This window comes from Camelina sativa, chromosome 11 (genome assembly GCF_000633955.1).
Source record: "Camelina sativa cultivar DH55 chromosome 11, Cs, whole genome shotgun sequence".
NCBI classification, from domain to species: domain Eukaryota; kingdom Viridiplantae; phylum Streptophyta; class Magnoliopsida; order Brassicales; family Brassicaceae; genus Camelina; species Camelina sativa.
The window spans coordinates 29,926,761-29,947,613 of NC_025695.1; the positions used below are offsets into that span (position 1 = coordinate 29,926,761).

General features: G+C 36.9%; 5 protein-coding genes and 1 pseudogene across 6 annotated transcripts in view; 5 read left to right on the plus strand and 1 right to left on the minus strand.

Annotated features, from left to right (window-relative positions):
• LOC104728497 (H/ACA ribonucleoprotein complex subunit 1-like) lies at positions 3,193-4,406 on the minus strand. The gene is made up of 2 exons (XM_010447465.1): positions 4,145-4,406; positions 3,193-3,611 (listed from the first exon to the last, which is right to left on the minus strand). The coding sequence occupies exons 1-2, from the start codon at positions 4,404-4,406 to the stop codon at positions 3,193-3,195; spliced, it is 681 nt and encodes a 226-aa protein (XP_010445767.1).
• On the plus strand, positions 8,903-11,615 carry LOC104724658 (calcineurin B-like protein 9). 2 transcript variants are annotated; one of them, XM_010443198.2, is made up of 9 exons: positions 8,903-9,111; positions 9,403-9,632; positions 10,002-10,084; positions 10,418-10,477; positions 10,572-10,680; positions 10,776-10,828; positions 10,965-11,045; positions 11,134-11,246; positions 11,328-11,615. In XM_010443198.2, the coding sequence occupies exons 2-9, from the start codon at positions 9,554-9,556 to the stop codon at positions 11,389-11,391; spliced, it is 642 nt and encodes a 213-aa protein (XP_010441500.1). In that variant the 5' UTR covers positions 8,903-9,111; positions 9,403-9,553; the 3' UTR covers positions 11,392-11,615. The 2 variants fall into 2 exon arrangements, with proteins under 2 accessions (XP_010441500.1, XP_010441501.1); XM_010443199.1 differs by having other exon boundaries at positions 9,410-9,632.
• Positions 12,168-14,063, plus strand: LOC104724659 (coiled-coil domain-containing protein 97-like). The gene is made up of 4 exons (XM_010443201.2): positions 12,168-12,389; positions 12,787-13,307; positions 13,427-13,706; positions 13,834-14,063. Exons 1-3 carry the CDS (start codon positions 12,230-12,232, stop codon positions 13,670-13,672), a joined length of 927 nt encoding a protein of 308 aa, XP_010441503.1. The 5' UTR covers positions 12,168-12,229; the 3' UTR covers positions 13,673-13,706; positions 13,834-14,063.
• On the plus strand, positions 14,084-16,468 carry LOC104724660 (annotated as a pseudogene).
• On the plus strand, positions 16,527-18,169 carry LOC104724661 (nuclear inhibitor of protein phosphatase 1-like). Its single transcript, XM_010443202.2, has 2 exons — positions 16,527-17,942; positions 18,088-18,169. Exon 1 carries the CDS (start codon positions 16,729-16,731, stop codon positions 17,713-17,715), a length of 987 nt encoding a protein of 328 aa, XP_010441504.1. The 5' UTR covers positions 16,527-16,728; the 3' UTR covers positions 17,716-17,942; positions 18,088-18,169.
• LOC104724662 (BTB/POZ domain-containing protein At5g47800-like) overlaps positions 19,825-20,853 on the plus strand; it is a 3,523-nt gene continuing 2,494 nt past the window's right edge. The window contains exons 1-4 of the mRNA XM_019232002.1: positions 19,825-20,246; positions 20,465-20,529; positions 20,601-20,670; positions 20,759-20,847. Coding sequence (XP_019087547.1) covers positions 20,244-20,246; positions 20,465-20,529; positions 20,601-20,670; positions 20,759-20,847 — 227 coding nt within the window. The 5' untranslated portion in view covers positions 19,825-20,243. The remainder of the gene's footprint in view (positions 20,247-20,464; positions 20,530-20,600; positions 20,671-20,758; positions 20,848-20,853) is intronic.

Here is a 20,853-nt window from a genome sequence, read left to right on the forward strand (position 1 = left end):
GAGTATGTCTCCTCATAATCTATTCCTGGTCTTTGAGAGAATCCTTGTGCCACAAGCCGTGCTTTATATCTCATGATTTCATTGTTCTCATTTCTCTTTCTTACAAAGACCCACTTGTGTCCAACTGGCTTTATATCGAATGGTGTCCTTAAGATCGGACCAAACACATTCCTCTTCTTTAAAGAGTTTAACTCCACGTCAATGACTTCTTTCCATTTTAACCAATCTTTACTTTGAGTGCACTCTAATATAGACGTGGGTTCATGATCCTCATTTATCTCAAGTGCTACCTTATAAGAAAATACTTCATCAATGTCGACATTCTTACGGTTCCATTGTATTCCAGACATGATATAATTTATTGAGATCTTATTATTGTCAACACCTTCAGGTCCTTGAGGTTCAGCGTCCCAAACCTCATTCGGTACCTTAGGATTTACCGCGGCCATGTCTGTAATTTCCTTAACCTCGGTTTTATTTGCACATTTCTTAGATTTGCGAGGGTTCTTATCTTTGGAACCTAATGGTCTACCACATTTCAAGCGGGCCTTAGACTCTGTAGCAACTTAATTATTGTGTTCCTTCTGAACATCAATATGTACTGGTGCATTAAAAGCTGGTATGTACGATTTTGTTACTCTCTTTGGGTCAGCAAAGGAATTTGGCAATTGAATAGCTAGCTTTTGCAAATGTATAATCTTTTGAACCTCTGAATCACATGCTAGAGTCCGAGGATCTTGCCAATTTAAGGATGTTTGATTCCATGATATTTTCTTGACCAGCTTGTTATTCTCTCCACCCAACATAGGAAATTCGGATTCAGCAAACTGACAATCCGCGTATCTGGCCTTAAATAAATCACCCGTAGTTGGCTCAAGATACTTAATAATGGTGGGAGAATCATATCCAATATATATTCCCATCCTTCTTTGAGGTCCCATCTTAGTTCTCTGTGGTGGAGCAATTGGTACATAAACGGCACACCCGAATGTTTTGAGATGGGATATGTCTGGCTCATGATCCGTTAGTAATTGGGATGGTGAATACTTATGTTCACTAGATGGCCTGATGCGTATAAGCTCAGCTGCATGTAATATTGTGTGTCCCCAAGCCGACACAGGAAGCTTCGACCTCATAAGCAATGGCCGAGCAATCAATTGAATACGTTTAATGAAGGATTCAGCTAATCCATTCTGTGTATGGACATGTGCCACAGGATGTTCCACACTCACCCCCATGGACATACAATATTCATTAAACGCTTGGGATGTAAACTCACCAACATTATCTAGACGTATAGTCTTAAGTGGAAAATCTGGAAACNAGCAAAGGAATTTGGCAATTGAATAGCTAGCTTTTGCAAATGTATAATCTTTTGAACCTCTGAATCACATGCTAGAGTCCGAGGATCTTGCCAATTTAAGGATGTTTGATTCCATGATATTTTCTTGACCAGCTTGTTATTCTCTCCACCCAACATAGGAAATTCGGATTCAGCAAACTGACAATCCGCGTATCTGGCCTTAAATAAATCACCCGTAGTTGGCTCAAGATACTTAATAATGGTGGGAGAATCATATCCAATATATATTCCCATCCTTCTTTGAGGTCCCATCTTAGTTCTCTGTGGTGGAGCAATTGGTACATAAACGGCACACCCGAATGTTTTGAGATGGGATATGTCTGGCTCATGATCCGTTAGTAATTGGGATGGTGAATACTTATGTTCACTAGATGGCCTGATGCGTATAAGCTCAGCTGCATGTAATATTGTGTGTCCCCAAGCCGACACAGGAAGCTTCGACCTCATAAGCAATGGCCGAGCAATCAATTGAATACGTTTAATGAAGGATTCAGCTAATCCATTCTGTGTATGGACATGTGCCACAGGATGTTCCACACTCACCCCCATGGACATACAATATTCATTAAACGCTTGGGATGTAAACTCACCAACATTATCTAGACGTATAGTCTTAAGTGGAAAATCTGGAAACTGGGCTCGCAGACGTATAATCTGGGCCAGCAATCTAGCAAACGCAAGGTTTCTAGTTGACAATAAGCAAACATGCGACCATCTGGTCGATGCATCAATAAGGACCATGAAATATCTAAATGTCCCACAAAGAGGGTGTATAGGTCCACATATGTCTCCTTGTATCCTTTCTAGAAAATGCAAAGTTTCCTTAGTTACTTTGGCTGGTGATGGCCTTATAATAAGTTTCCCTTGTGCACATGCTACACACGTGAGATGTTTAGGGATAACTTTCCTCTCTTTAAGAGTGTACCCATTAGAATTCTTTATTAGCTTACGCATCATGTTAGAACCCGGATAGCCAAGCCGGTCATGCCATAAAGTGAATTGTTCATTGAACATCTTATTCATTGCCAAGTTAGCCTCTATCATATCAATCTTAGCATGGTAAAGACCAGTGGCTAGTGCAGGTATAACCTCTAGGACTTTCTTATGTCTTTGGGTGATTTCTGTAATATATAGAAATTCTTTGTTTCCTTCACCCTTTGTTTCAACATGGAAACCATTCAAACGAATGTCCTTAAAGCTCAATAAACTTCTCTTTGAGCTGAGTGAATACAAGGCATCACTTATTTCAAGATGTGTGCCATTAGGTAGCAAAATATTAGCCTGGCCGTAACTTTCAATTAGGCTTGCTATACCCGCAATCGTACAACATTGGCATTTTTCATAATGAGATTAATAAAATATCTCTTATCCTTTAAAATTGTGTGGCTGGATCCACTATCTACCACAAGGATGTTCTTGTCCTCAGCCATTTATATAATGGACAAGAATTTATGTTTTAAACTTTAAAGTAATAAAACAAGCAAATAAATAATTTGAATTTAAACCAAAATAATTATTCAAAATAATAATCCAAATAATAATCCAAATAATAATCCAATCAAATGCAAAGCATAAAACATAAAATTAAATCAAGACCACATTTGAGTTTAATTATCCTCTCTTAAACAATCAGAGGTTTCATAATCCAACAGATCATCCTTCTCATGGTCGAAATCACCTTCACCATCGAGATGAACCAGGTTAGCTTCTGGATTTTTCTTTAAACTCTCTTGATAGAGATCAACAAGGTGCTTAGGAGTTCTGCAAGTCTTTACCCAATGGTTTTACATACCACATCTATGGCAAGTGGACTTGGTCTTATGTTGCGGTTAAAATGTACCGCGGCCTCTACCCCGACCACGGCCGAAGCCGAATCGGTTTCCACGGCCTTGACCACCAAACTTGTGCCCTTGGTAGTTCCCACGACCAGAGCCACCACGTCCACCTCCTCCACGGCCACGGCCATACTTGTCTCTATGGACATAGTTAGACTCCTTAGTCTCTTTCGGCTCTTTAGGCTCTTGAGGGTTTTTCTTTGCCATATCAACCTTGTGAGCTTCTGGTAATGGAGCAGTACCAGGAGGTGNTCCTTCACCCTTTGTTTCAACATGGAAACCATTCAAACGAATGTCCTTAAAGCTCAATAAACTTCTCTTTGAGCTGAGTGAATACAAGGCATCACTTATTTCAAGATGTGTGCCATTAGGTAGCAAAATATTAGCCTGGCCGTAACTTTCAATTAGGCTTGCTATACCCGCAATCGTACAACATTGGCATTTTTCATAATGAGATTAATAAAATATCTCTTATCCTTTAAAATTGTGTGGCTGGATCCACTATCTACCACAAGGATGTTCTTGTCCTCAGCCATTTATATAATGGACAAGAATTTATGTTTTAAACTTTAAAGTAATAAAACAAGCAAATAAATAATTTGAATTTAAACCAAAATAATTATTCAAAATAATAATCCAAATAATAATCCAAATAATAATCCAATCAAATGCAAAGCATAAAACATAAAATTAAATCAAGACCACATTTGAGTTTAATTATCCTCTCTTAAACAATCAGAGGTTTCATAATCCAACAGATCATCCTTCTCATGGTCGAAATCACCTTCACCATCGAGATGAACCAGGTTAGCTTCTGGATTTTTCTTTAAACTCTCTTGATAGAGATCAACAAGGTGCTTAGGAGTTCTGCAAGTCTTTACCCAATGGTTTTACATACCACATCTATGACAAGTGGACTTGGTCTTATGTTGCGGTTAAAATGTACCGCGGCCTCTACCCCGACCACGGCCGAAGCCGAATCGGTTTCCACGGCCTTGACCACCAAACTTGTGCCCTTGGTAGTTCCCACGACCAGAGCCACCACGTCCACCTCCTCCACGGCCACGGCCATACTTGTCTCTATGGACATAGTTAGACTCCTTAGTCTCTTTCGGCTCTTTAGGCTCTTGAGGGTTTTTCTTTGCCATATCAACCTTGTGAGCTTCTGGTAATGGAGCAGTACCAGGAGGTGTCAATGCACTATTCATCATCAATAGCTCATTGTTCTGCTCAGCTAGCAGCAAACAAGAGATAAGGTCTGCATAAGTCTTAAACCCCTTTTCACGATATTGTTGTTGAAGCAGTATGTTATTGGAGTGAAAGGTAGAGAATGTCTTCTCTAGCAGATCCTTCTCAGTAACCTCTGTACCACATAACCTTAGGATTGAGACTATCTTAAATAGCTCTGAGTTATACTCATCCACGGATTTGTAGTCCTGGATCCTTAGGTTTTTCCAATCAAATTGAGCCTTTGGTAGGAACACCGTCTTTTGGTGTCCATATATGCCTTTCAACTTTGTCCAAAGGTCAAGAGGATCTTCAACAGTGAGGTACTGGTTCTTGAGACTCTCAGCAAGGTGGTGGCGTATATGCATTATTGCCTTGTACTTATCCTTTTCTGCACATTCAACCTCATCCTCAATGCATTCGCATAAATCCTTTGATTTCAAATGGATCTTAGTGTCCAAAGCCCATTGCAAGTAATTGTCTCCAGAAGCATTAAAGGGCAGTATAGGAGAGGTTGTTCAGCTTTGCCATCTGCACAATACTGAACAAACATCCGATCATTAGCATGCGGTATTTGAGACCGTACCATGCAATCACTTAATAGGCCATACGGTATTTGAGACCGAACCATGCCTTGCCTTTACTCATAATTTTCGTGGCTTTGGTATGCATGAAAAACAAACAAACCTAAATAGATACTAGCATGCAACAATTTCCTTTTATTAAGTGTTTCCTTTTTCTTAGATTGAATTTCCTATTCTAATTAGGAAAGATTTTAGGAAATATTTTCTAGGTTTTAGGATAATTACTAAAATTGATTTGGAAGTTATCCTAATAATTTTAACAACCTAGAACAAATCTATGCAATCGATTTTAGGGTTCATGCAGCCGATTTTACAGAAACAATTTAAGCAATAAACGATTCAAGTTTTTATCTATGCAAGGTTCGATTTTAATCTCAAGGATGCATGCAGCATATGAAACAATCAAGCAAAACCAATCAACTGGATTTTAATTATGATATGAACGGTTCAATTTGCAAGCAATATAGCAATCCTAAACTTCACATAATCCAATTTTAAAGTTTTAGTGTTTAGGGATCTTAAGCTTTTGTTAGTTGATTGCTTGCTTATAGGTTTTTGGTGTTCCATTAGGTTTAAGGTCAGATTCGATTTCATTGTTTTTAAGGGGGTTTGATTATTGTTTACCTTCCACCATTTGGAGGTTGACTGGATTTGAACCAGGAGCTAAAGGCCTCGGTTTTACTTTTCTTTTGATCACGAACCTCGGCCTAGGTAGGAGGAAGAACCAATCTCTAACTCGAGCTGCGGCTTGAACAGGAACGGATCTCCGAACAGAACTCACCCCGGACAGAAACTGACCACAAACTCGGATGGATCACGAACAGGAACCGATCGCCAAGTATAACCACAAACAAAGGTAGAAGGCGGCATCGGTTTAGGGTTTTAGGGTTTTATCTCAGTTGGACTTTAGAATAAGTCGTGCGGATAACGTGTTGTAAACTAGAGAAATCGAAGGAGGTTTTCTCTTGTCTTATTAATCATTATGTTCGATAATCATACATATATATAGTGAAGGACAAGGCCTTAATACATTAGGACTAAACCGACTAAGCACAAAGGAGGTGGCCGATGGGCCTTATTGTCTTGGACGTACATGGGCCGTGTATGGACCGTGTATGGGCCGGTTATGGAAGATCCACTCCAAGTGTTTTACAACAAAATCTTTACAATTCAGATTCGTATACATATATGGAAAGACGAAATTCATATACAGTATGCAGATGATAAAAACTTCAGTTTAGAATATATGTTTTACGATTTTGTTTGTTTTGATTAGGGAATATTGTTGATGCATATCCTTATCTTGATTCTAGTTAGGATTTGATTTATGTAAATCCATCATCAAGAATATATGTATCCATCATGATTGATTAATATTGATATTGAAGTTAATAGTGTATATATTTTGGGAATAAAAATTTATCAAAATGTGTATGTGATTTATCTATTTTTTTATTAAATATTGCCTAACATGTAACTGTCTTTAATTAGTTGCTATATTATAGGGATGTTGCAAGTGTAATACGTGTAAGATAGATATATATGTGCAAATGTAATTAGTTGCTATATACTTATTTGGCAATCTCTAATTAATGTTTCGAAGAAATTAAAGCACATATATTTGAAATGATCCGATCTTTGTAATCAGTTTTGAATAAACAAAAAACCCGACCCGATGAAATGACAAATTATCCGTGTAACACCAAATTATGAAAATTAAATTTATATTCATATTGGTTATCAAAGGTGATCGATTTTAAATATATATTCATTTATAAAAATTCAAATCACATCATATGCTGAAAAAATCCATAATTTTATTAAATTTATATATTAATTAGTAATTCAAATTATTAAATATAAGATTAAATAAAAGTGAAAGGAGAATTATATATTAATCTAACACTAGGTTTTACTCTGTGGTACACCACGAGTCTATTATTTTGTTGAGATATATACTGTTAACGGTTGTAAGTAGAGTTTTGTAGAAACTCTTGATTCGCAAGTTGAGAATATACATTTTACGATTTATTAGTTATGATTTAGGAATGACTGATCTAGCATATTCTTATTATGATTCTCAGTTGATATTATTGGATTAATAGTGTAATTTTAAAGCTAATAAGATCTTACCAAATATGTAATCGTTTATTAAACGCAAATTAGATATTTCCGTAGATGTATTCATCTTGAATTAGTTGCTATATTATAGGGATGTGATTAAGAGGATGTGATTACATAATTTGGGTTATCAATTCTTTTTGTCAAACTCGGTCCTAAAAATTCCGCATGCAAATTAGATCTTTCCTAAGATACAATGGGCATTAATTGGCATTAATTGGATGTACATAAGTATGCTATGGATTAAAAACCGGCCCAAAATATTCAGCAATCTTAAGGAGGATCCGAATAATTGAATCGGTTATAATTTTAGTTAAAAACCCGACCCGAAGTTGGCAAAAAGTGATGGCAGCCTATTGTACTCCAAAAATGTATTTCGAGCTCTATATGTGGATATACTTGTTTGGTTACAAATATCCTAAGACAATTTTTAATATATATCCGTTTATAAAAATTCAAATCACATTATATGCTGAAAAAAATCTAAAATTTAATTAACTTTATGTATTAAATAGTAATTAAAATAATTAAATATAAGATTAAATAAAAATGAAAGGAGAATTATATTTTAATCTAACATATTGATTTAAATTAGATAGATATATTTTAGAAAATTAATATTATCAAATAAAGAAATGATTGTGTTTGGTTGTAAAGATTGTAGAGAATTTAGTTGAGACTTGTTTGGATACAAAGATAAGAGAGGATGACACAAAAATGTACTTCAAAAATGTTAAGATAGATAGTGATTTAAATTAGGTAGATAGATTTTAGGAAATTTGAAAATAAGGAAATGATTGTGTTTGGTTGTAAGGATTGTAGAGAATTTAGTTGGAACTTGTTTGGATACAAAAATAAAAAAAGATGACACAAAAATGTACTTCAAAAATGTTAAGATAGATGTGATAGATAGTTGAATTCTCAAATTCCTTATACTTTTCCAAAGCTAATAAAACAATTTTTTTTTACAAATAGTGATGTTAGATTTTTAGGCTTTCTAATTTTATATAAAAAATAGATTTTATTTTTTAGTATTTTAGATTTAATCTAAAATACATGTAACTTAACAATTTAATATTATAATTGCACATTTAGAATTAGGAGTGTCAAAAAAGAAAGATTGAGAATTTGTTATAAATACCTTTTTTGGGATACCCATTTTCAAAAATACCTTTTGTTTTGAACATTTTCATTTTTACCTTTTTTTACATAATTACAATATGTTAAATTAATTCTTAAATTTTTTTTTTTGGTTTGGGTTTTCTATTTTATATTTAATGTATAATTTTTAGGAGGTAGGATTTAGTATTTAGGACTTAGGGTTTATAATTTAATCATTTTATATATCAAAAAGGGGTATTTTTGAAAATGGACACTATGAAATAGTATTTTTGAAAAGTGACATAGAAGAAGGAATATAGAATTCTTAAAGTTTATATTATCAAGATAACTTTTTTTACAAATATAAGTTTATATTATAAACAAAAAATTCTACTGTGAAAAATACACATTAAAATATTACATAACTTTAAGAAAACTTGTAAAAATGATTAGTTTGTTAACCAATAAAAAAAGGAAACTTAAAAGTTCAAAAGTAAAAATGTCAAACAACAATTATGATTTTTTTTTGTTCCCACACTGTAATAAAAAATGGGGTAGGTAGAAAAAAAGAGGTAAAAAAAATTACAACAAGGATTGAAAATGATTCACACGCGTACATACATTCACACGTGCGACGCTCATCTTATTTATAAAAAAAACTCTCTTCAGAATTTTCACAACCGGCCTCTGAAGAACAAAAAAAAAAAGCCCAGCAAAGTCTGAAGTTAATCTCAACCGTCCGATCCATTCATCTTACCATCGTCACAGATCCTCTTCTCCTTCGTCTCTCTCTCTCTGACTCTCTCGTTTCTCAAAAATCAAAATCCCTTCCTTTCTCTCTGTCACCGAGCCGGCGAGCCCGTTCTCTCGGTGGTAACTGGTAAGTGCTCTATTCGATTCTTCTCTTCTTCTTTTTTTTTTTCTTGGATTTAATCGTTTAATTTCTGGGTTCGGAGATTCTCGAGCCGCGCCTACATTACCTGTTTAATTTCCGATTACTATTCAAATTTTATTTTTGTTAATCTGATTTGAAATTTTTGTATCTCATTCGATTCGATTGCCGCATCGCTGCTACTTTTTTTTTTTTTTCGTTCTTCTAGGGTTTTTATAATTCTCCAATGATTAATCATCGTGTTCATCAGGTTCTGTTTTTTTTTCCCCCTTGAATAAGTTTGCAGATTCTAAGGATGGTTATGATGATGGCAACTAAAACCAGAGATCAAGCTTTTTTACATTCTCAAAAATTATAGAACTAGCGATTCTGTTCAACATTAAGCAAGCTTCTTCTTCTTTTTGGTGTTTACTACTCAAAATTCTGTTAAATGGGTTGTTTCCATTCCACCGTTTCGAGAGAATTCCCAGGACACGAGAACCCTGTGAAGCTAGCTTCTGAGACTGCTTGTAAGTTTACTTGCACTATACGTTTCGTTTTTCTATTCCTTTGCTTAAGTCTTCAAGAGCATGAAAGCTTAGAGATCGTTCTTTTGTCATTGTTTTGCTGATATGAGAGTCTGTTTTTGCCTTCCTTTAATGGTTTGTACAACTCATAGATTGTTTCTTGTGTCATCACATAATGATATTTCAATAGTTTCTTGGATCAACACTAGTTTACTTCCACTTTGGAATTGAATCTTGGTTTGTGAAAGTTTTTAAGAAGCGTCTCTTTTCCATTGTTTATTGCTGCAATAGACATTTTGTTTTACGAATTGACACGATCTTGATATTTTAATATCACAGAGTTGCTTATCATATCTCTTTGTTTTTTTCTAGTTAGTGTAAGTGAAGTTGAAGCATTGTATGAACTGTTCAAGAGCATAAGCAGCTCCGTTGTGGACGATGGCTTGATAAACAAGGTATTCATAATCGATAGATAGCCTTTGATTATTTCGCACCTCATGTGAGAATCTTGAAATCGTGATGTACTGTACAGTGACATGATATATTCATTGCACTATTATCCATATGCCATAGTCAACTTTCTTGACTTTTTCCAATTTTTAATTCTGTAATTATTGAATCTCCATGCTGAGCTGTGGGATCCTTATTGCTCATCAAGTCTCTGTGTTGATAGTTGACTTGAATTTTAATTCTTTTTAATATCTTTGTTTGGTTTTGAAGATTGAAGTTTCCTTGGCCCACTTTTGGATATTGTTACTTATTTCTCGACCAACTTGTATGTAATGCAGGAAGAGTTTCAACTTGCTTTGTTCAAGAACAGAAAGAAGGAAAATTTGTTTGCCAATAGGGTAACTCTTTAGTTTCTCTGACCTTAATAACTTTGTAGTTAACCTTAAAGTTTGCTTCTATAGATGTACTAAATGGTGATGCCCACTTTTGCAGATATTTGATTTGTTTGATGTGAAACGAAAAGGCGTCATTGATTTTGGAGACTTTGTGAGATCACTCAATGTTTTCCATCCTAATGCTTCTCTAGAGGAGAAAACAGACTGTAAGTTGACCCATAAACGAGTTTACATCTGTCGTCGATTCTCTAAAAGCCTTCTTGTTATTTTTATTCACGTTGGTCTGTATTTATTATCTCAGTTACCTTTAGGCTTTACGACATGGATTGCACAGGCTTCATTGAGCGCCAAGAGGTAAAAAATTGTCCAGTATCTTCACATCTCAATCCAAAACGATCTATGTTTCAACATATTGAGTTTCAAAGACTTTTTAAAAGCTTTTTAGTGCATCATTTATAGGAAATCATATTTGTGTATGCCATTTTGGCAGGTGAAGCAAATGCTGATTGCCCTTCTCTGCGAATCTGAAATGAAACTGGCTGATGATACTATAGAGATGATACTTGATCAGGTTTACTTCTTTGTCTATAACAACTTTGATTACTTATGAAAACAAAGACTCTTACAGAAAACTTGAGTCTTTTCCTTTTTGTGAACAGACATTTGAGGACGCAGATGTGGATCGGGATGGAAAGATTGATAAGACAGAATGGAGCAATTTCGTTATCAAAAACCCATCTTTGCTTAAAATCATGACTCTTCCGTATCTCAGGTATGTCTCCTTGATATGATGATACTATGATCTATTTTGTTGCCGTTTCCAAAATTTGAGGACTGAAAACTCAAATTTTAGGGATATAACAACGACGTTTCCGAGTTTTGTCTTTCACTCGGAGGTGGACGAGATTGCAACTTGAAGAAACAAGGGAAAGTTATGTAGCAAGTTGGACCAAGAACAAGAACAAGATTGATTCCAAAAAATGTTATGTAGCAGGATCGAGAGCTTTATTTCCTTGGAATTTTAGTCTATAGGGTTTCAATTTCATGTAATGCATTGCTTTTGGCTCTCTTTCTTAACAGTTTTGAATATTAAGTTGTCTACGAAAGATTAATACAGAATCACAATTTCTGATTAAAGATTTGATTTTGCTCATAATTTTTTTAATGTATTTGTTCATGTAACAAAGAATGAAATTGAAATGCTTAAACAGAAGAAATTTCCTTATAAATCAATTTATTCATTCATTGAAAAGTTAAGAAAATCTTGAGCTGGTAAAACTAAAATTGATATCCAACGAAACAACACCTAAATTTAGTGTAGCCGATAAAATTTCTTGATTTTTCAAATTTAAATGTTATAAATATTTAAAATATTATTGATCTCATTCATATTAATAAAATAAAATTTATAATCAATTTAAGGTACATTTTTTTAATTTACAAAACAGAACCGAACCTAAACTGATAAACCAACTGAAATTGCATCTAACCGATTCGATAATAAATTTGGATTTTGCAGATCATCGAAAATAAACCGAAAAGAGAGATTAGTAATAAGATTGGGAAGAAAGGCCCAAGAAAGCCCAACAGGCTTAATTTGTTTAGGTGCCAAATGAATACCGCCAAAAGTCTTCTCACGTGACAAGCACGTGAATGAGTCTATTAACAGCATTCGGGTCGGTCGAGTCTATTTTACAGCATTCGGGTCGGTCCGAGAAAAGCATTGGGAATTTGGGAGAGAAGAAGAAGAAGAAGATGGAAGGAATAACAATGAAAGACACGGCGGCGGAAGAAATCACGGCGAGGCTTTCGTCTCTCGAGAACCTCTACTTCCCACGCGCCGTCCAAACTACCGCCGCGTCGTCCGACCAACGCAAATCCATCCTCCTCCGTCGTGATCCCGCCGTTTTTCTCGGTAAGTTCCACAACCGTAACCGTGTTCAAATTCTCCATCCTATTTCTATATTTTTCAGGGATGCGTGGAAATTTATGATTATATATGAGTTTTGCCTTCGTAGTCATCTAAGTATCAAACTGTGGTACTGCTGTTTTAGACTTAAAACCCTATCGCAATTTTTTTTTCCCCCCGATTAAGAGCGTTATGGTTATAATAGATGAGTTTCTTGAGTTTGATTCTTTGAAATCGTGGTGATACTATTGATTCTATTTCCAATTTCGTCATGGCTATTTAAAAATCTTATAGGACGATGAGTTTTAGCTTCATTATTTATCTAAGCATTGAGTGTGTAGAGCGTTTTTGAGATTAAAATTAGATTTTGGGAACTGAAACTTGCTTGTTTGTTTTGCTTCAGAACGATATGGATCAGAGCTTAAGGTAGATGAACTGCTTGAGTTTGATGATTTGAAACATGACTACGAGGTTGATTGGCACTTGAAAAACCTGCGGAAGAAGATAAGTCCGACCTCAGAAGAGCTTAAATCGAGGTCTGTAGCTGTAAGGAATAGAAGGTTGGCTTACTTGAATAAACTTGTATCAGAAGGACAGTATTTCTCTGAGGATGCTATGAGAGATAGGGAGCCGTATCTACACCACGAGTACGTCGGGAAATTTCAGGATGTGATGGGAAGGAACATGGCTAGGCCTGGAGAGCGTTGGTCAGAGACGTTGATGAGACGGGCAGAGGAAGCTACGTTGGTTACTCGGATTAGAGAGGAGCAGCAGAGGTTAGGTGTTGCAGAGAGTGATTGGGTTGGCAATGAGAAGATGGAAGAATCAGAAGAAGAAGAAGAAGAAGAAGAGGAGGAGGAGGAGGAATCAGAAGAAGATGAAGAAGCGAAGCATCCTACAGAAGCTAGCTCAAGACTTGAAGAGGTAATTTGTTTTTTTTTTTTCTTTGCTATGTGTTGGTTCCAAAATCACAAACATCTCATTTTTCATTTTGTTGTGTTGCAAAACCCTTGTTCACATCTTTGCTTGTCGAATGTTTTCAGGTTACGGATGGCAATGGAGCATTGCATGATAGAGAACATAACAATAACAAGGCAACAGTCTTACCTCCAGAGGAGATGCAAGATATGATGGATCAGTTCACATCAATCATGCAACAGAAGTTCTTATCGGGAGAAGACCATCAACATTTGGATTACACAAAGATAGACAATGACGAGACTCTTGATGATCATTGGCTTCGAGAGATTGGCCTTGACGCTGAAGAAAAATACTTTGGTGAAGACTAATGGACACAGTGAAACAATAACATACCTAGTCTATGTAAGATATGATCTCTCCTCTCTCTGTCTCTTTACTTGCAACAATGAGTTACCATGAGAGCTTTGTATCTCTTATGAGTCTTGTGATAAAGAGAGTGATTTCATTTCTTCTTCTTCCCCTTTCCCAGAATCGCATACTACACCGTTCTACCGAAAAAGGCTTATAAACCCAATCTTTATTATGGCCCATTACCATAAATGAAATACAGATAAAAAATAATAGAAAAAGAAAACTATATCTATTATATCTCTGTTTCTTTGGCTCAACATGACAAATGTGAAACTGGGAGAGCAAGTCAGTCCGATTTGTTGGGGGTAGGAAGGAAAAGGATGGATGATGGATGGCAAAAGTAGTAAATAAGGAAGAAACAGAAGGGGTGTTTGGTTGGAAAAAGGACGAATGAGTGTGAGTTGGAGTAGTTGTTGTAGGAATCTGGGGAAGACAATAAAGGCTCTTCGTTTACATTTGCATCTGAGGCCTCGTGGGAGCAGTCTCTATCGTCGTCATATCCAAAGCTCTTCTCCTTCTTATTCAATGGCCGATCTCAAGTCAACGTTTCTCAACGTTTATTCCGTTCTCAAGTCCGACCTCCTTAATGACCCTGCCTTCGAATTCACCGATGAATCTCGTCTCTGGGTTGAACGGGTATGTACTCTTCCCCTTATCTCATCAGAATCAGATTGATCCTTTATCCGATCCCCTTATTAGATATTCTCTCTTTCCTTGTAGATGCTGGACTACAATGTACGTGGAGGTGAGGTTTTAGCTAACAGAGCCTCTCTCTCTCGTTTTCATCGATTCTTTTTCTTCAGTTCTCACACTTTACTTCTTCCTCTTCTCCAGGGAAACTCAATCGTGGTCTCTCCGTTGTTGACAGCTTCAAACTTTTGAAGGAAGGCAAAGATTTGACTGAGCAAGAGGTTTTCCTCTCGTCTGCTCTCGGTTGGTGCATCGAATGGGTATAAGAAGAAGAAAAAGATTCTATTCCCTTTTTGGTTTGAATATCTCTTCGATGGATAGATTGATAAATACCCTCCTTTATGTCTCTATCACTCATGTTCATCATCTTTGCAGCTTCAAGCTTATTTCCTTGTGCTTGATGACATTATGGATAACTCTGTCACCCGCCGTGGTCAACCTTGCTGGTTCAGGGTCCCTCAGGTAATGTTTTCGTATTATTTTCTCACGCTGCAAAGGTTTTAAGTCCGCCAGAGTACTTGCACGTGTAGCTTATAGAACTTAACACAATGTTACAGGTTGGTATGGTTGCCATCAACGATGGGATTCTACTTCGCAATCACATCCACAGGATTCTCAAAAAGCACTTCCGGGACAAGCCTTACTATGNTACACTCTTTCCCAAACTGTAAAGTATTCGAAATATTTTCCTCAGTCTATTCCTTTTGCTGTCTGTCTAGGTTGAGTTGCAAACAGCTTGTGGCCAGATGATAGATTTGATCACGACCTTTGAAGGCGAAAAGGATTTGTCCAAGTACTCATTGTCTATGTGAGTCAAGTGTGAGCATTATATAAATGGTTTGTTCTGATGGTTGTTGAGATGAAAGTCAGTAAGGGTTCTGACCTGATGAAATGGTTTTCAAAATGTAGCCACCGGCGTATTGTCCAGTACAAAACGGCTTATTACTCATTTTATCTCCCTGTGAGTATGAATTTTCTCCCTCCCTAGTCATACTCTCATACCTGGGCTCAGAGTATAGAGCAATCATGCTATTCCCATAATTGCAATTGTAGATCCCGTGACAAGCTTTGTTTTTTTTCCACTCAGGTTGCTTGTGCACTGCTTATGGCGGGTGAAAATTTGGAAAAGCATGTTGATGTGAAGAATGTTCTTGTTGACATGGGAATCTACTTCCAAGTGCAGGTACTAGTTTGCTGTTAAGTATTCATGAGAGCTATATGATAAGGGTAATGCCGGGACTCTGATATCCGTTCTTTTGTGTAGGATGATTATCTGGATTGTTTCGCTGATCCGGAGACGCTTGGCAAGGTTTTCACTCGTGCTAACACTTGGTTTCTCAGGCTGATCTGAATGTATTACTGTGCTTCACTTGATGCAGCATATTGGTTGTTTTATAATGCAGATAGGAACAGATATAGAAGATTTCAAATGCTCGTGGTTGGTGGTTAAGGCATTGGAACGCTGCAGCGAAGAACAAACCAAGACATTATATGTAAGAGGCATATATCTTTTATCATAAGGTTTGTATCGTATTTGGAACCTGAAACATATTTTTCTTGTTCTGGATTCGTAGGAGAACTATGGTAAACCCGACCCATCAAACGTTGCTAAAGTGAAGGATCTCTACAAAGAGCTTGATCTTGAGGTTTGAAACTAGTGATAAACATGAGAGGTATTATGCTCTATAAATACACAATCAAACATTTTGCTAATTGGCTGTGGTTTTGACAGGGGGTGTTCATGGAGTATGAGAGCAAAAGCTACGAGAAGCTGACGGGAGTGATTGAGGCTCACGAAAGTAAAGCAATCCAAGCAGTGCTAAAATCATTCTTGGCAAAGATCTACAAGAGGCAGAAGTAGTAGTCTCAGCCCTGAATAAATAAAATTCCCTGTTATGTCTTTTGTTGATTCTTCGTTCGTTGGGTGATTTGTGTAATTCGTCTGTTAAGTGCTCTGATTCCAGAGAGGGTGGGGGAATAACTCTGATTCTTGTGTTACAATCATATTTGTTTCATGACTCTGATCTTCATTTCACCATTTATATCAATTTGAGATTCTTGTTGATGCTTGACCAACATAAAAATCATAAATTTAAGCAATCCATGAATACACAAACATGAGTCAAAATTATTTACACGGGTATGTTTGGGAGAATACATTAAAATACAGGGACTGAGGTTATAAATTTATTTATTTTATCTGAGTAGATCGATCTCTGAAGGGGGAAGACAGAACACAGAAGAACGATAAACTGAGAAACCCTAAGTCTGGTCCTGTGTTAAAGCAGTGCTTGCTTGCTGCTTTTTAGAGAGAGATTCGAGAATGTATGGAAGATCTGGTCTCGACAGGTTTAAAAAGTCCCAAACTTTGCAACCTTTCTCTGTATCGTCATCAAATCCTCCTCCAGTGGTTCAACAACATTTGTCTCCGAAGGAGGCGGCGCCATTGGCGGAGAAAACTCAGATTGGAGCTGGTCAATCAACGTGGCATCCACCTGACTGGGCGATTGAGCCTCGTCCCGGTGTCTACTCTCTAGAAGTTGTAAAAGACGGCCAGATCCTCGATCGCATTCATCTAGTTAGACGAAGACACATCTTCGGGAGACAACATCAGACTTGTGACTTTGTTCTTGATCACCAGTCTGTTTCTCGCCAGCATGCAGCCGTTGTTCATCACAAGAACGGTAGCATCTTTGTGATTGACTTGGGATCAGCTCATGGTACGTTTGTTGCTAATGAGAGGTTGACTAAAAGTAATCCTGTAGAGCTTGAAGTAGGTCAATCGTTACGGTTTGCTGCTTCCACAAGAATCTACCTTTTGAGAAAGAACAAGGAAGCTCTCTTTACTCGTCCTCCACCTCCTGATCAGATTAAGCTTCCTCCACCTCCTGATCCTTCTGATGAGGAAGCCGTTGTTGCCTACAATACTTTGTTGAATCGGTACTGTTTAAGCGATGGAGAGTCGGGTTGTATGTTAGGGAAAAGGAAAGAGAAGGCTGTTTCAGAAGAAGCGGGTGTGGCTAAGAGGATGAAGAAAATGAGAGTGAGCTTCAAGGATCAGTTAGGTGGAGAGCTGGCTGAGGTTGTTGGGATGTCAGATGGAGCTGACGTGGAAACAGAGCCTGGTCCTATTAATGTCAAAGAAGGAAGTCTCGTTGGGAAATATGAATCACTGGTGCAAGTCACACTGATACCCAAAGGCCAAGGGAAGGGAGATAAATCTTTTACTACAGGAACCAGAGGTGTGACTGATCGACTCCAGGACGCTATGACGTTGTTAAAAAGGGGGTCCAAAAAGAGGGATTTATGATGATCTTTACGGTGGTGACTCACTTGCCAAGGCTGTTGGCACGTCATGGGCTTCTGTGAGTGAATCAGCAGCTAAAGATAAAGAAGAAACTGATTGCACAAGAGGGGTTGGTGAAGAAGATGATAACGACGACCTGTTTGGTGACTGACTGATTTTGAACACGAGAGATTTACGCAGCTTCTTCTTCTTCTTCTTCTCTAATGTCTACATACCATTCCAGGGCATTGGTATGGTGTTTCCTCTTTGTCTATCCTATGGCTGAAGCAACCAAATAGAGATCTAAGCATGGCTATGCAGAATACTATAGTTCGATGAGTTTTTGGTTTCTTTAGTCTAAGTATTGAGTGTGTTGTTGTTTGCTTTTGATTTCAGAGTGATATGGATCGGAGCTGAGTGTAGATGAGTTGGTTGAGTTTGATGCTTTGAAACATTACTACAAGGTTGATCAGCACTTGAAAAACCTGCAGAAGAAGATAAGTCCAACGAGCTGAAATCGAGGTCTGTAGCTGTGAGGAATGGAAGACTTACTTGAATAAGCTTGTATCAGAAGGACAGTATTTTTCAGAGGTTACTATGAGAGACTACACCATGAGTATGTCGGGAAATTTCAGGATTTGATGGGAAGGAACATGGTTAGGCCTGGAGAACGTTGGTCAGATACGTTGATGAGAGGGCAGAGGAAGTAACGTTGGTTACTCAGAGTAGAGAGGAGCAGCAGAGATTAGGTGTTGCTGAGAGTAATTGGATTGGTAAGGAGAAAAGGGAGAGGAGGAATCAGAAGAAGATGAAGAAGTGAAAAAATCTACAGAAGCTAGCTCAAGCCTTGAAGAGGTAATTTGTTTTGGTTGAAAGATTGTTCTTGAAATCTCTATGTAACGCTAGTAGAATTGGTTAATGTAATCAAATGATTTTAGTACTGTAGTGGTTTTTGTTTCTTACTAGTTTAGTGTATTCTTTTAGTCGATGTGAATTTTCATTGATGTAAATCATGAAGCTAAACAAATAGTGGAATGGTATGGTTAAGTGGTGAGATGATAAAAACCGAATATTCTTTTTTTTTTTTGGCAATATGATCATAGAATATTTATTCATGTGGTTCGTAAGTGTAGTGATCGTCTGGTGACCCCAGTATCGTATATTCTTTTGGAATTTTTCTTCCTCACAATCAAAACTCTAATGGTGTATACTAGTAGATATGACTTGTCATATACATTTTAAACGAAATGCATAATTGAGTCTTGACTCATTGATTGTAGGAGTGGGCATTTGGATTTACCATATGTCTCTTCTAAAACAAATTATTATTTAATAGGTTTGCAGTTAAAAAAGAAAAAGAAAAGGATGAGAGCTTTGAATGTGTTTGATAATGAAGTTGTGGTATGTTAACTTAAACTTCTCTTTGTTTAACTTTGGAGCATTTTTTTCTGTTCATTATGAATTGGATGTTTCTAAGTAGGGCCATTGCAAATTGAGTGCATTGGATTTGACTATTACTGACTTACAAATTCTTTCCTCAAGGCAGACCAATTCCATCAGAAGAGGACATTTGTACTCAAATACCTCTCCTCTCATTCTATATCACTTTTGCCTTTTTTGCATTATTAAAATAGCACACTAATGATGTGGGTTGACTTGCTCCTCCCCCACATAAACAGAGATTCCATAGGGGAAATGGACAACAAGTAAAACACTTGTAAAAAATTGGTAATCTGGCTCTGATGCTTTAAAGTTGTGGGGGTGAAGTGGGAAGGTATTGTCTGGGGATCCATGCATCTTTGCTTTATGAAAAATACTATAAAGAAGAAAGAAGCTATATGTGCTGCTACCAAATTAAAACTCTCTTTTAAGTTAAGCCTATCCCAACTCCTAACTCCTAGTGTGGTCCATTGTAATTTATCATAAGAGTAAACTCGCTTGCAATCAATTCTAGTAGGGAAAAAGGTGAATGAATGACCCACTTTTGTTTTCTCACTTTCTCTCTGTTTGGTGAGAAGTTGTTTTCCTTGTGCAAAAGATGGAATGCATGAAGGACACTTGTGTCTGGCTTTTTATTTATTTTGATTGTGGATACTTTCTTGATATACTTACCCACCTCAACCTTTTTAATACCACACAAACTATCTCTTTTCATCTTCTCTGTTCTCTTAATTTTCACCTTATCTTCGAAGGAGACCATAGAGTTAGAGACTCCAACTTATAGCTACTAATACGCTGCGTAACACTAACTTTGCACCTTCGATGACAGATAGGTTAGTGAGCCAAATTTTCTGGTTTTCATTTTCAAACCAAAACAAGTAGGTACGAAGGAAATAAATATCAGACACCATTTGGAGACTGAGTCCATGCGGGGAGCAACAAGTGATGAGGCCGGGACCCTTGTTTCCCTTCAACTCTTTCTCTCTCTCTTGGAAATTTATTTCACTAAACACTTTATGTCATTTTGATCATTACCACTTTCACATCCCTCCGTCTCTCTCTCTTCTCCTTCTTCCTCTCTCATATCAACACCTTTGAGCACACCAGTTTTCATGGTAAATCAATCATCCTCTTTGCTTGATCTTTTTAGTTTATTTTTATTTTCACTCTTTTGGTTTTCAGGATTGTCTCAGGTGTGATTAGTATCATCTAGCAATACAGATAACAAAACTTTAGCTTCTATATTCCAATTCTCTTCCTTTCTTTCCCCCTTTGACCTAAATTTTTTGATCACTTTCTCATCATATATTCATTCCTCCTGAACGTAGAGAAGTCTAAGATGAAGTTCATGAAAATAGGGACAAAGCCTGACACTTTCTACACTCAAGATGCTTCAAGGTTGTTCCCTTCATCTCTGTGCCTCTATATTCCCAAATCTCATTTTCTCTAATAAAATATTTACACTGCAGGATTTTGATAACAGACACACCCAACGATCTCGTTGTTAGAATCAACAACACCACTTATCATCTCCACAGAGTATATCTCGAATGACTTTTGTTCTCATAGCAGCACACACATATATATATATATGTATGTTAATAGTGGTTTTCATATTTCTCTGCAGTCTTCTCTTGTTCCAAAATGTGGGCTGTTGCCAAGGCTTTTCACTGATTCAGAGGAGTCAGATAGTGTTACCATAGAGCTGAATGACATACCTGG